At 52.4% G+C, this 14,962-nt stretch overlaps 1 protein-coding gene across 1 annotated transcript in view; it reads left to right on the top strand.

Moving 5' to 3' along the window:
* The window catches only part of LOC144768931 (solute carrier family 2, facilitated glucose transporter member 3-like), a 108,420-nt gene that overhangs the window by 31,256 nt on the left and 62,202 nt on the right, over nt 1-14,962 (top strand). The window contains exon 2 of the mRNA XM_078652939.1: nt 2,177-2,275. Within this exon, the coding sequence (XP_078509065.1) occupies nt 2,177-2,275 (99 nt within the window). The remainder of the gene's footprint in view (nt 1-2,176; nt 2,276-14,962) is intronic.

Raw genomic sequence — 14,962 nt, 5'->3', positions numbered from 1 at the left:
GCTGGCATTTTCCTTCCTAAAAGTTTCTAAGGCCTTCTAGGAGTTTCCAGCTGCCTGGCCCTGTAAATGGTTCCCCCGTTAAGAATAAGCCTGGGCCGAGTTCTCAGAGTTCCGCTACACAGAACTCCGCGAAGTGACAAAAAAAACTCTGGCCGCTACACAAAGTTCCACAAGCAGCAGAGTGCATTAGAGTCGTGCTGATCGCAATGATTTAAAGTGTCGGGTGTTTGTCCTGCGCTGGTAAATCATTGCAAACGGCACCATGCACAGTGCAAGAAGGCACTTCTTTCTTTCTGCTACTCGGGTGGATTTTCTACCCTAGCTGCAGCTTTCTCAACGTGAACAGAAGGTTTCTCAACGCGAGCGGTCGCGAACATACGCAACCACTATCTTTGAGAAATCTCACTGCCTGCGTTGAGAAATCTTGCCAGGAGGTTGATTTTCCTCGATCGTGCTCGCCAACTAGACAATGACAACCACAAGCAAGACAAAATCTCACCAGGAGGAGTATTTTCCTTGCTCGCGCTCGCCTATTTGACGTTGACAAGCGGAAACCTCTGAAAACTCAGAACATTCTTAGAGATGTGGACACTACAGAAGAAGGACCACCTTGTTCCCCAGAGGTCTAACCTGTGGCTTGAAACCTGACTTGTCCCCAAGATGACTGCCCTGCTGCTACCATGGAACTGCCATGCTGCTGAGGCCTGTCTTGTTCCCACAGAGGACAGCCTTGCTGTTTGGGGCCTACACTGCTCTCTGAGAAGGAAGACTCAACCTGCTCTCTTCATCCCAGGAGAACCTAAGCGACTTCATGAGTCAGTTGACTGACCTCCTGTTGTGAGCTTCAGGGACACAACAAGCGTCCTGAGGCCTACCTGTAACTGCCTAGCTGATCTGCTGCAACTGGATCTGCCTGAGCCCTGCTGGCCTCAACTAGAGTGATTCCCTGACACCCACGAAAGAGATGCCTCCCTAGGCCCTGTAACCCTTGGCTGGCATCAGGGTGCACTCCTACACAAGAAAAAGAGAAATCCTGAAGTGTGGTTCTCTTTTCGACCGTGAAAAGACCCTTTCGCGCCAAGGCTCTGCTGCCCGTAATGACCTCCAACTCTAAGTTCTGGTGGAGCGACTCTTCCTGCTACAGCAACGACCGGCAATGTGAGATCTACACTCCGCACAATGAAAAAGAAAGCCTGTGGCAACCACCAACGTGAAGCTTGTACAATGACCGTCCAAGACATCTGACTATCTCTTTGCACTACAGCAAGACAACCCGCACCGGCCAACCTGCTCTTCTACTATAGCAACAACCATCTGTGACTCTCTTCCTGCTTCTTAAGGCCTCCTCCAATGCAAACTGAACTCTTCACTCCTGAGGTTGAGATAGTAACTTTTTCAGAGGGTCTAACCTGGTCCCTTTATCCTCTCCATGCTCCATTGCAGTCGGCCTAAACTTGTGACGTTCCCCCGGTCTAGGATGACCAAATGAATGTGATTGACGCTTTGTGTTTTTAGTCGCTCTACTTACCTAAAAGTTTAAAATTGCATATCTCCAGTTCTACTGATTGGATTTTTGTCATTTTGGTATCATTGTATTCATTAAACTTTACAGTATTTTCCTAAATTGGTTTGGATGTTTCTTGTGTTGTGTGTTCTCTTTATTACTGTTTGTGTGCTACACATTGCCTTTAAGTAATGCCTAACTGCTTTTGTGCCAAGCTACCAGAGGGTTAAGCATAGGTTAATTTATTGATTTTTGAGGTTTACACTGACAAGGATTGTCGCTGCTGCCTAAAGGGCGCTTCCAAACCCCGTAAATCAATAACCCAATTTCTTACCCTGTTGAGGTGGATTTCACAAATGTAGTATGTATCCTGTTCTTCAAAGATAGAGGACTGAACATGAGGGATGCATGCTTTTATGATCCAAGGTAGGACTAGGTAGCAGCTCTTATCAGAAAGCAATTTAATTAACAATCATGATTCTTGGTTCAATAATTGTGTGTAATTTATTCACGTATTGCCTCATTCTCTGTGGTTCTGTGTTGATGATCTCTGTCATATACGTCTTTCTGAGCCCCTCTGTTGATGTAAAATTGTAGCCCTTCTTCTATTTTTCAGATATGTCCCGGTGTTTGGTTTTTATAAGTCACAACACATTTTTTCCTCTTTCTCAGAAACAGATCACCTGCCCACTGGTCTTCTCTGTGACGGTTGCTGTGATTGGCTCTTTTCAATATGGATACAACACCGGGGTGATCAACGCCCCTCAGTCGGTGAGAGCGGGGAGGTGGACATTCTTGGGATTGTATGTTACAAGGATTGCTAAAATAATCTGTTTACAGCTCTGTTGGTGCACCTCACTCTAGATCTGTACTCCCCCCTATGAACTCAGGGGCCGATTCACAGAACTAATCTGAGATAAAATCCTAAATGTACTACTTTTGATATTCACAGAAGGCTTTTAGCAGTAGTAAAGTTGGGACTCCTAACTTTACTACTACTAAACTGAGACAACATCCTAACTTTACCACTTTCGGTTTTCACAAAAGGCATTTAGTAGTAAAGTTAGGAGTCCAAACTTTACTACTACTAAATGTCTTCTGTGAATACTAAAAGTAGTAAATTCAGGATGTTATCTCAGATTAGTTCTGTGCATGGGCCCCTCAGTCCTGATAGATAAGCAACTGAGTGGGATGTATGACATTACAACGCATGCTTTCACTCCGCATGCCATTACGACGCAACTTTTACAGCGCAAGTCGTTACAACGACTTGCGTTGGGGGGCGCTGGATAGTGAATAGTTTAATTTACTATTCCAACTCCAGTCCCCGTGGATAGTAGGGAAGGTGTTGGATAGTAATTAAACTATTCCCTATCCTAGAGCGCCCTCCAGCGCAAGTCGTTGTAATGACGTGCGTTGTAATAGTTGCGTCGTAATAGTAGTGCGGAATAAAAGTTGCGTTGTAAAGGATGTTTCCCACTGAGTGCAGCCGATGTCCAATGAGCCTCAGTCCAGACCCGCAGCAGCAGCTCCCCATCATTCCATCACTGACACTCATAGACTGACCTTATCTGCATAGCTAAACCTCAGGCCTAACCCGCAGCACCCCTGTGATTTCAGCACTGAGATCCAAACACAGCCTTGCCAAAGCAGTCCAGTCCCCTCCTGCAGTACCACTGATAAACCAGCACTAAGACTGATCCACAGTTCCACTAATGCACCTCAGTTTGGATCTTCAGAGCCTTCTTATTTGAATATTGAGACCCAAAAAAAGATCTACAATGGCTCAACCAAAAATGATGGGACCTCCTACAGAATTGGCTCAATGGGTGTACCTGAATGGTTGCCCCCCCTAAACTGCAGGGGTCTGCTCAGTAAAGCAGAGTGGCTTTCCTGAGCATTTAACTATTTCTTATTCCATACTATTGCACGCATTATGCAAGGCATGCAGTGGCATGGCATAGAGGGTGAGGGGGCACCCTTCAAAGCATGAAATCCTGGGGGCCTCTGTTACACCCCTGCTACTCTAACAAAGCACCTCAGTATTGACCAATAGCGCCCTCTGCTATTCCCTCTCAGAAACTCATTCGCAGGTCTATCTTGTCGCTGATCTGCAGATGTCCCATTAATGGGACATTTACACAACACTTGACCATGCCCTTTAGTCCTAACCCTCAGCGCCCTTTCTTATTTAAGTACTGGGTCCCATGGATAGCTCTGTCAATGCACCTCGCGTCTGATGTGCAGCACATCCGCTATTCCACCACGAAGAATCATACACGTTTCCTCAAACCAACCTCAATCCTGAGCTGCCGCTCCTCTTCTATTTCAGTACGATGACCCTCCCACCGCTCTTCTCAGTGCACTTGCAGCACTCATGAAGGTTCATTAATAGGGCCCTCAGAAAGCTCTGCCAATGCACTTCAAACCAAAGCTGCATTATCCCTACTATTGTAGAACTGAGATGCACACGTCTCTGCCAATGCATAGTTGCCAGGACCTCTAAGACTTCCACAGTTCTTTTGCTGCCTGGCTTTCAACACTACAACATAGTTTCAGAATAGCTATTATAGGTAAGGCTGAAAAGTCTCAGTCTGCAACAGTTGTTGACTAAAAAGTCAAGACCCGCTGAAGTTGTCCATACAAGACAGGTCTAATGCTTCACTCTAAGGACCTGAATAAATGAATGAATGAAAGAAAGATTTGTGAAGCGCTCAGCTACTCAGACAGCGTCCCTGCACTAAAGACAACCAAAGGTCACATTACTACATCGCCTGAGGCCAAAGCGGGGAGACTGGTCTTTAAAGCCTTCAGGAATGAAAGTTTTTGGGAGATTGCTTCAAACAGTGGGGAATCGACTTCCATTCCTTACTTGGCAGCACCGAACAAGAGCAGTGTGTGCACCTAACTTTCCTAAAATGTGGTACTCTAACTCTGAGTGCTGACAAGGATTTGAGGGTGCAGGAGGGATGATAATGATGGGTCCTGTTATCAAGCACTGTGGTCACACAACGCCTTTAAAAGAACCCGCTTCTTAATTGGGAGCCAGTGCAGTTCATGAAGACACCTAGTGAGAGATTCACATCTATATATGCCCAGAATAAGGTACATTTTGCACTGTCTGCAGTCTTTTAATTTATTTATCAGGGATGTCCAGGTACAAGATGTTTACATAGTCCAACCTGGCAGCTACTAATGCATGGACAACTGTCCTGCGTGCTCCCAGAGGGAGAAGATCAAGGTACTTTATAATGGAAAGCAGCAGCGCAAACCAGGTGCCTGTTAATGAAAGGATCTGAGAGTGAAAAGAGAGCCTGTCGTCAATCCTGTCTCTAAGACTCTAAGGTTCTTTTTTTTTTGGTCCTCCTACAGCATGTTGGGCATTCTCGTTTTCGCCAGGCTACTAGAGCCGCCCATATCTTATCTCGGCTTGTAATGTCACCGGCCATACCTGATTCGCTTGTGTAGATAATATGTTTCAAACATTCCACAAATGTTGGGGGATCTACAGCTTTCCAGGCCTTACATATCTCTCTTCTCGCCAGGATTGAAACATAGAAGATGAATCTGGACGCTAGATCTTTCAAGCAGTAATTTGTCGTCAGGCCAAGAAAAATTGTCCGAGGATTAACCTCTACCTGTTGAAGTAACACATCTTCAAGGAATTTTTGTACCTCCATCCAGTAGCCGATAATCTTCGGGCAGTCTATAAACATATGGAGATCATCTGCGGCGGGGTGACTACACCTAGGGCAATGATATTCAGAACAGAACCCGTCACCTTAGCTAACTTCCCCGGGGTCCAAAATACCCTATATGCAGTATAAAGATGATTTCTCTTGAGGAAAGCTGGTTTAACTACGGCTTGTAGCATAGTAAAGGAATCGCCCCAGATGTCTCCCAGATTATTAATATTAGTACCAAGGACATCGCCCCAAAGTTTTTGAAGATCAGATTCTGCCGCTTTACCATCTTCCAGCGAGGCCCAGTACCAAAACGAGATTTCCCGTTTCCAGCCTCCCTTCTGGAAACCGAATTGAAACTCAGGCTCGCTCCTTCAAGATCCCAGGACTGCGTTGCCCACCACCCCGACAATTGATAAAACGTAAACCTAGTGAGCGTCCCCCCGGTTATACCAGAAAGAGATTCCCAGCTCATCAGCTGTGAGGCCTTCTGGAGATCGCCCCAGAATTGAATGCCTGCTGATTTCAATTGCTGGGATAGTTGATCTCTAAGACAAACCAGGGTGCCTGGGGAGTCCCAAATTGGAGCCTGACATGCATAGTAGGGAATTTTAAGGTGCTTCCTAATGTAGATCCAGTTTTTTAGTGCAGCCCCCAAGATCTTAAGCCTGACTTTTAAAAAAAATTTAAAGAGAAAAAATTCCTGCCCCTGGGGAGTATTATGTAATAGTGCCCGAAACAGTAGACCCAATGAGGACTGGTCAGGCTTATTAGCCAAAATTCTGAAGTTTTTAAAATGGAACGCATGACAGTAGTTAAGTAGGTCTGGTAAAGCTAGACCACTCATATTTAAATTTCTCCTACGCTTTTTCCACCCAATTCGAGGGGACAAGAGTGTTCCAGATAAATGAACTGATTTTTCCCTGCAATTGTGCAATGTCGAGAGCATTAAAAGATAATGGGATCGAGTTAAATAAAAAGGTTATATTTGGCAAGATGATCATTTTTATAAAATTTACCCTCCCAAAGATGTTTAAAGGGAAGCTAGACCACTGCAGTAACAGGCTACAGATATCGTTAGAGACCCTATTCCAATTGATCTTAGGTATATCTTCAATTTTCCGCGCTAAATGGATCCCAAGATATCTCATTCGAGACTTTGTCCCCTGTGTTTCAGTGCCTGTTAATTCTATAGCCTGAGATTTTCCCGAATAGTCCAGCCTGCTCTACTAATCTAGGGATAGCTTCTGCGGGATTAGTAGTGTACATGAGCAAATCTTCCGCATACAAGGCCAATTTTAACTCCAGATCCCCCATTTTAAAAGGTTTAATCAGAGGGTCGGACCTGAGCCAGCAAACAAAAGGTTCAATATAGAGATTAAACAACAGAGGTGACAGAGGGCACCCCTGCCTGGTACCTCGGGAGATAGTCACCCAGTCTGACAGCGCTCCGTTGACTAAGATTCTTGCTTGGGGACCAGAGTAGAGAGATCTAACTGCTGAAACAAAATTGCTGGAGAATCCAAAGCTAATAAGGGCTTCCCACAAATATGACCTGCACACCTGATCGAAAGCCTTAGCGGCATCAATGGCAACTAGCGTTAGTGGGAGTTTCTTATCTACTGACACATCTATTGCCCCAATAGCTTGAAAAGTTAGTTCATTCAACTGTCTACCAGGGATGAAGCCCCTATGATCCTGATGTATTATTGTTTTATATTCAAGTCTGTTTATTTTAAACACAGCGATGAGCCTACAACCTCGTATCGAGGCCGGCCGCGTAAGATGCAATTGCTGAGTGCGGCGGCAAAGCGGCCAGAAGTACAAACTTTAACACAGCGCCTTGCCTACAACCCTCTCAGAAGGGCCGGCCGCACGGCTTGCAGATACAGTGTCAAAGCGTTCGCGGCAGGCAGGAGGTTATTCGCAGTGGTGAGTAGGATACGTAAAGGGCAGATGGCCCGTCTGTCTCTAACTGCCCAACGGGGCATAACCGTCTCTTAGAGAAACAAGTGCCATAGTGGCAAGTAGGAAGAAAGAGAGTAGGAAAGACAGAGAGTCCTAGGTGGGGACATGGAGTGGGGGGGGGCAGAATGTCAGGCACTGGCGGCATGGCGGAGGACAGCTGGTGCAGGGGCGTGTGTGTCTGTAGACGCAATTGCGTTGTGCATGGAAGTCAGGGACGCAGCCGGGCCGGGTCTCTAGGGACAAGCGCGTCTTCGAAGAGGTGCAGAGTGCGGAGCCTAGTGGGCATGTATCGCGCATATTCTATAGAGCAGAGATGTCGTACTAAGGGTTCCCATACCGCCTTGAAGCGCGTATCCTGCGCCTGCAGCCGCGCTGTTAGGAGCTCCATTGCAAGGACCTGCCAAAGGCGCACAAACTAAGAAGCTATGGGTGGCGCCTCCACTCGCTTCCAGTACAATGCAATGAGCTGCTTGGCAGCACCCAGCATATGGAGCGTGAGGATCCAATCGCCGCGGGTGAGCGCCTTGAGAGCGGTAGGGCGTATGCCCAGCAGGACCGTGGTCACATCCTCTGGCAGAGGGAACCCCAGTACCCCCTTGATATGGCTAAGCACCTCCTTCCAGAAAACAGCAAGGGTCGGACACGTCCACCAGATATGCACAAAGTCACCAGTCGCAGATTTACACCTCCAGCACACCGGGGAAACGTTAGGGAACATCTGGCTAAGGCGAAGAGGGGTGTAGTACCATTGTGTAAGTAGCTTGTAGGCATTTTCCCTCTGTTGGATGCTGCGATATACCTTGGGTATATCCCGCCATAATCTGCTCCACTGAGAGGGGCTAATGTCTGTGCCCGATGTTGAATGCCAATTCCTCTGATAGGGATGCGCTGGCGCCACTGTAGGGTGCTGCAGTATGCTATAGATTTGGGAGATCAGCTTCTTCAGACCCCCGAGAGTACGCGCCAGCTTCTCAAAGGGCGTGTACGCCCGAGTAACTGCCTGATACATTTCGTCGCTGGTGGTCCAGTGGCGTAGCTGTATATGTTGAAGGCTAGCTTGTGGCGGCACCCGGAATTCCTCCCTGCAATCCTTCCAAGTTTTAGGCATGCCCTCCAGAAAGAGATCCCCAGCTACTCTACAGTCCCCCTGAGTCCATTTCTCAAACGCCCGAGTCCGGTGGGCCGGGGGAAACTGCGGGTTCCCAGCTATCGGGGTGTGCGGGGATGGGAACGAGGTCAAACCTCTTGTCACTGCTATGCTGTCCCATATATCCAGCACCGTTTTCGTGGGGACTGCAAGGTACGCACTTCTGGATCGAGCCGTCCGCGGGAGCCAGGGTAGGTCCCATATGGTACGGCCCGTGACCGCTCGGTCCATATGGAACCAGTGTTTATCGCTTTCGCGTGCACCCCATTCCACCACGAAGCGGAGATGTGCCGCCCAGTAGTAATGCACCAAGTTGGGGCACGCCAGGCCCCCTCTGTCTCTTGGCTCCATGAGGACCTTTTGCGAGAACCGGGGGCGCTTCCCTCCCCAGATAAAGGATGTGATCTCACGCTGGAGGCTCCGAATACAGTGCAGGGGAATAGGGGTGGGCAGGCATTGGAACACATATAGGATGCGAGGGAGGATCGACATCTTGACTGCGTTAAGACGCCCCAACCAGGATATCATCAGGGGCTTCCACTTCCTAAGATCCTCTAGTACTGCTTTGCGGCATTCCGTCCAGTTCACCGAGGACCAGGAGTCCAGATGCGGAGTAAGGGTGAGGCCCAGATAACGAATGGGGTTCTCCGCCCATTGGTAGGGCACAGGTCATCCGCGAAGAGCGCCACCTTATTGACCCTCCCCCCGAGGGTTATGCCATGTATTCTGGGGTCCCGTCTGAGCATTGCCGCTAGGGGTTCCACTGCCAGGGCAAACAGGAGCGGCGAGAGAGGACATCCCTGCCGCGTGCCTCGGTGGATCGTTAGTGGTGGCGTTAGCTGGCCATTTACCTTGATCCTGGCCTGTGGTCCCATATATGGGGCCATGACTCTCGCTATCATTTTGGGGCCTAGGCCCATTTTCCGGAGGACCTCCTTTAAGAAGGACCAGTCCACCCGGTCGAAAGCCTTCTCTGCATCGAGCGAGAGAAGGCACGCGGGGATATCCCAGTGTCGCGCCTTGCCCACCAGGTGGGCCAGTCTGCGCACGTTGTCAGCCCCCTGTCGATCTCGGATGAACCCCACTTGATCCGGGTTCACCAACCCCGGCATGTATGGGTCTAGTCTTTTGGCCAGGATCTTGGTGTAAATTTTCAGGTCGGTGTTTAAGAGGGCGATGGGCCGATAGGAGGCACATAACGCAGGGTCTTTCCCTGGCTTTGGTATTAGCGCGATCTCTGCCATTCCCATGTCGGAGGTCGGCCCCACCAAGTCCGAGAAGGAGCTGTATAGTCTCAGCAGCTGTGGGCGAAGCTGGGTTTGGAAGACTCGATAGAAGGATAGCGGCAAGCCATCAGGTCCCGGGGTTTTCCCCATGGGGAGGTCCTTGAGAGCCAAGGAAATCTCATCTTCTAGAATGGGCTCTTCCAATTCCGCCGTTTGGGGTGGCGACAGGGGGGTCCCCTCAAAGTCAGCGAGGACGGACGCCCGCGCCTCCGCCGATGTAGGTTCCTCCGCGTACAGGGAAGTATAGTAGGCCACAAAGGCATCCTGTTTGGCTCGCTCAGTGACCGCACACGTGCCATCATGATGCCGTATTGTAGCGATATGAGCTCTGGCCGCCCGCGCCCTCAGCCGTCCCGCCAGCTGTCTCCCCACTTTATCCCCCCCTTCGTAATATTTTTGTTTCAACGCAAGAAGGGAATGTTCGGCCTTGTTAGTGCGTATGAGGCGAAGCTGTCCCCTGAGATTGGCCAGCGTCCTTCTGGATGCCAGCGAAGGCCTCTCTCTGTCCTGCGCCTCCGCCTGTTTGATCTCGCTCGCCAAGTCAGCCTCCAGCTTATATGCCGCTCTCCTCCTTGCAATCGCCAGGGAGGTGATGTGCCCCCGTATGGTGGCCTTAAAGGCATCCCACACCACCTGAAATGGCGTCTCCGGAATGTCGTTGAGGGCGAAGTACGAGTCTATGGCTTCCCGAATGCTGTCAACGTCTTCCGGGTCTCGCAGGATGCTCGGCGGAAGAGTCCAGCGTCGTTCTCGAGGGGCGCATGTCATCGGGTCCTGCATCTGCAGTTCCACGTGTGCGTGATCCGAGATCGAGATATCAGAGATGGTGACCTTCAGTGTATCCCGCGCCAGATCAAGAGACGTGAATAGGTAGTCAATGCGCGAGTACGTTCGGTGGGAATGCGAATAGAAGGTATAGTCGCGGATTCCGGGGTTGTGATATCTCCACGCATCCACTAGCCCTAAGTCCGTAATCTGGTCCTTCAGCGTGGCCGACATTGCGCCCACACCGCTAAAGGCTGCGTCCCCACGATCAACTCCAGGATCCCACACTAAATTGAAGTCCCCGCCTAGGATTGTGCGCGCCGCGCCAGACTGAAACTGTTCCCGTAGAAGTGTCTGAAGAAACTTATCTTGCGACTGGTTGGGTGCATATATATTGCCAAGGGTGTACTGTGTTCCTCCCATCTGTACCGTGGCCCGGAGGAAGCGTCCGTCACCACTCTTGTAGGGCTTAGTGGATCCCCGTCTAATGCCAGCTCTACAGAGGATAGCCACCCCCGCCGTTTTAGTGTCAGCTGATGCCCAGAACTGTGTGGGGTATCTGGGGTGTGCCATGCGTCCAGTGTCTCCCCTCAGGAGATGTGTCTCCTGAAGAAAGACAATGTCAGGGGAGTGCTGCAGGAGGTAGCGCCATACCTGGTTCCGCTTGTTGGGGGAGTTAAGTCCCTTGACATTAAGGGTCATGAGTTTGAGAGGCGCGGGGATAGTCATCACCATATCACTAAGGGGAAGAGGACCGCCTTTACACTCAGCATCACCCACCCCATCAGGCAAAGGGGTTGCTCCTCCCCCACCCACCGCAAACGCAAAAGCACCCCCAGCAACCCCCAGGCCACCACAGCACACAACTGGAATGAAAGCCAGGTAAAGGGAAAGTTTGAGCAAGAAGTAGGAGGAAAAGAGCAAGCAAGTAGGGGGAGAACATAGAAGAAGTATAGAACCACAACAGGCCAACATGGCCGTAATACAATGTCCCAGGTTCCGGGCAACCTCTACCCGAGGGTTCGGATGTACTCAGGAATGTCACTTCCTAGGGGACAAAGTGGGGGGTTTTCTCGTCAGATAGATGAGTCTCAGGCACCCTGAGGTCCGTCGACCCCGCTGCTCGGGGTTGATTCGGGGGCGGATAGCGTGGAGGCAGTGTAGGGAGAGTCGTACCAATGTAGGCGGTTCAGCAATGTCAGGCCTCAACCCGTGGGACACCCTACCCAGGCCATTCGGCCGCCAGTAGCAGCTGTCAGTGGCATCCACGGGAGAATAGCTGTGCACCATTCTGACTAGGATAATCACTGTCCCATCAATGTCCCTGAGTGGCCATCCACCACGCCTTGTCGGTGCCCCCCAGAGGAGCATAGCAATGATGAGAGTGTGGGCAATCACGGAGTGTGGGGCTCCAGGGTGCGATCCTCGCAGTCGTGCTCAAGGGAACGGATATGAGCTATGATGTCCTGCTTCGCCTGAGACATGGAGCCTGCGTCCATCGGAGGGGATCGGCGGCGTCGATTCACTGTGGTCCACTCTGGCCGGGCCGGGGGCCTCTCCGGGCGGTTGCTGCGAGCGGGACTGCGTTCCGGGGGTTCCGAGAGCTTGAGCAGCTGCGCCGCCTCGTTATAGGAGCGGATCACTTTGCGTGTACCTTCCCAGCGAAAGATGAGAGCAAAGGGATGACCCCACTGGTAGGGGATCTCAAGGGCCCTCAGTTTCTCGGTCACCGGGCGAAAGACCTTCCGCCTGTGTAACGTGTTAGGGGCCAAGTCCTGGAATATTTGGATCTTGTGGGCGCCATATCGCAGGTCCTGCTGGTCCCTCGCCGCTTTCAAGATGGCTTCCTTTTCTGTGAAATAATGCACACGAGTGATGATGTCTGGAAGGAGGCCCGACTTGCCTCCCGCTCCGAAGATTCGATGAGCCCGGTCCAGAAGCGGTAGGGGGGCCTCTTTGTCGCCCCTCACCTCGTGCAGGAGCTGTGCCGCGTAGGCCATGGTGTCCGTCCCTTCTTCTCCGAGTGGCACACCCCGGATGCGGAGATTGTTGCGGCGTCCCCTATTTTCGAGGTCCTCCTGCTTAATCTGAAGTTCGATATTCTGCTCCTCCAGGGTTGCCACTCTCTGCCACAGGTGTTCTAAGTCTTCAGTGCGTGTGTCCACCAGTTTCTCGAGACCGTCGACTCTGTCCCCCAGCTCTGTCACGTCCGTGCGCAGTTCTCTGACGCATGATTGCACCTCCGATCGTAGGGACCCTATTTCCGACTTCAGGTCCGCCATGAAAGAGGTCATGAAGGCCTGCGTCACCGGCGGGGATTCAGCGGCCGTTGGTGGCACTTCCTCAGTTGATGCCGTTGCTCCTGCCTTGCCCCACATGGCAACCACCGAGGTGCCCTGTGAGGCCGTCGTCTGAGCTGTCTTGCCTCCTCTCCCGCGAGTCATGGTTCGTCGCTCGCTGTCTGTAGTGCAGCACCCCCCTGGTGCTGTAGAAGCGTGGCAGAAGGGCAGGGCCTCACCGATCAACTTCCCTCGCGGCAAGCGCTCTCTCCCACGCCGTCCTCTGTCTCCCAGACGATGAGACACGCAAGCCCCCCTCTCTTCAGGGAGTTGCAGGGTGTACTCAGTGGTCGCAGTGGTCAGCGGTTTCACCTTCCAGAGGTGGCCGATGTGCGGGTCACTCCCCACCTCCGCCGCCCTCTTTGAGCCAAATCTCCGGCCCCTCCGAGAGAAGGGGGCTACCCACAGTCCCAGGCCGCAGGGGGAGTGTTCTCCAGGAAATAGCGCAGGCCAGTCAGTCAGCCACTCGTGGATCCCCCACCAGCAAGGGGGGGGGCGCAGGCCACACGCTCACTCGGCACCGATCAGCGAGCGTGCAGAGGGGTGCTCAGATCGCCCTTACGGCCAGCCAGGCAGCGGTAAGCGCTCGAAGGGTAGATCAGGTGCCAGGGGTGTGGGACCAAGGTCCGCTCCAATGTTCTTGTAGGGCCGCCGCCGACGGGTGACCTCCGGTATTCCCCACAGCCCGCCGGGATGGGCGCACCAGGTCCCGACGTCGGCGTGGAGAGGCAAAATGGTGGGCAGACTCGCGCCCTGGAGAACAAGATGGCGGGCCGCTCCTCCAGTGCACCAACCCCCCGTGCAGGAATTCAGGGCGCCTTCACGAACACAAGCGGCGGGGCAGCTAGGGTCCTCCAGACGCAGTCCACCAGGTTAGCCCCCCAGCGGGCAGCGGCCCCACAGACGTTCCCCCCGAGAGGGGCTCCAGGACCCTCTAGTAGATGTTGAGGTACTCACTGTTCGTAGGGGGCGCAGGCCCAAGGAGGTCCCCGCCAGCAGTGCAGGCCACACACTCTCTCTGCTCTTGGCTAGCGAGTGCTGTTGTGTCCAGTAGTTGAGGGACAGCCCAGGTGCCGGGGGGGGGGGGGCAGGGTCCAGGGCCCACTCTGTCGCTCACGCAGGGCCGCCTCCGCCGAGCACACACCGGTGCCTCCCACTGTCCGCTGGATCCGGCGCTCCGGACACAGGCGCCGGCAAGGGGAGACAGGTCAGCAGGCAGGCACCCGATAGATAAGATGGCGGGCGGCTCCTCCAGCGCGCCAACCCGCAGCGCCGTAGTTCAAGGCACCACCTCTGCGCCCGGCAGCAAGGGTCTGCCGATTGCAAGGGACCGCCTGGCGCGGATCTCCAGGGCAGCCCCCCTAGCGTCAGGGGCTCCACAGGCGCGCGATCAGGGTCCGCTACACTTCCGATGCGGCCCCGCCGCCGCTCTAGAGCCGGGGTCCTCTCGTAGGGTCTGCGGCCAGTATGAGAGCACTTCTCCGGCCCGCGGACACTCAGTCTATGGCGGCTCCGCTTCAGCCGCTTGCAGGGCCCGCGATTGCCAACCCCAGCCGGAGTCCGTCACGGTGTGTCCGGCCAGTCGCCAAGGGTCCCCTCGCTCAGATCTCCGCCTGCCAAGCAAGCGAGGCTGGGACGCGGCGGGAAGATGGCCGCTATGCGATGTTCTGACAGCCGGGTCCGCAGGCTTGCAGGCACTCCTCGCAGCAACCTCCGCCCGGGAGCGGCCACCAAACGTGTCTCTACCCACTCAGGAGCCTCACGGGGGTCAGGGACATCGATGGGGCCCCCGAAAAATGCTTTCAGACGCTCGTGAAGGTAGCGGGGCGACGGAGCTCGCCCAAGTTGTGTCCGTTTACATCGCCGCCGAAGCCACGCCCCGTATTATTGTTTTAATAATTTTAGCTGTCCTAGCTGCTAACACCCCAGCAAAGATTTTATAACCTGTGTTTAAAAGAGAGATCGGTCTATATGACTCTATCTTTAACGGATCTTTGTTTGCTTTCAGAATCAAAGTTACTGTGGCTTCAGACCAGGACTTCGGAATAGCCTCACCCAGCATATTTATCCTTTTAAAGAGATTTTTTAAAACAGGCACTACCTTATCAGATAGCTCCAAATATATCTCAATTGGAAGCCCATACGGGCCGGCAGCTTTACCTCTGACCATTTTCTTCAGCTGGGTTTCTACTTCTACCTCTGTTATACTGGACTGTAAAAAAAAGTCCTATCAGCTTCAGACAACTGAGGGAGTTCAAGCTGGTTTAACC

Source organism: Lissotriton helveticus, chromosome 7, assembly GCF_964261635.1.
Source record: "Lissotriton helveticus chromosome 7, aLisHel1.1, whole genome shotgun sequence".
NCBI classification, from domain to species: domain Eukaryota; kingdom Metazoa; phylum Chordata; class Amphibia; order Caudata; family Salamandridae; genus Lissotriton; species Lissotriton helveticus.
The sequence above is the reverse complement of the archived record's forward strand: the minus strand, read 5'-3'. Positions and strand labels throughout refer to the sequence as shown.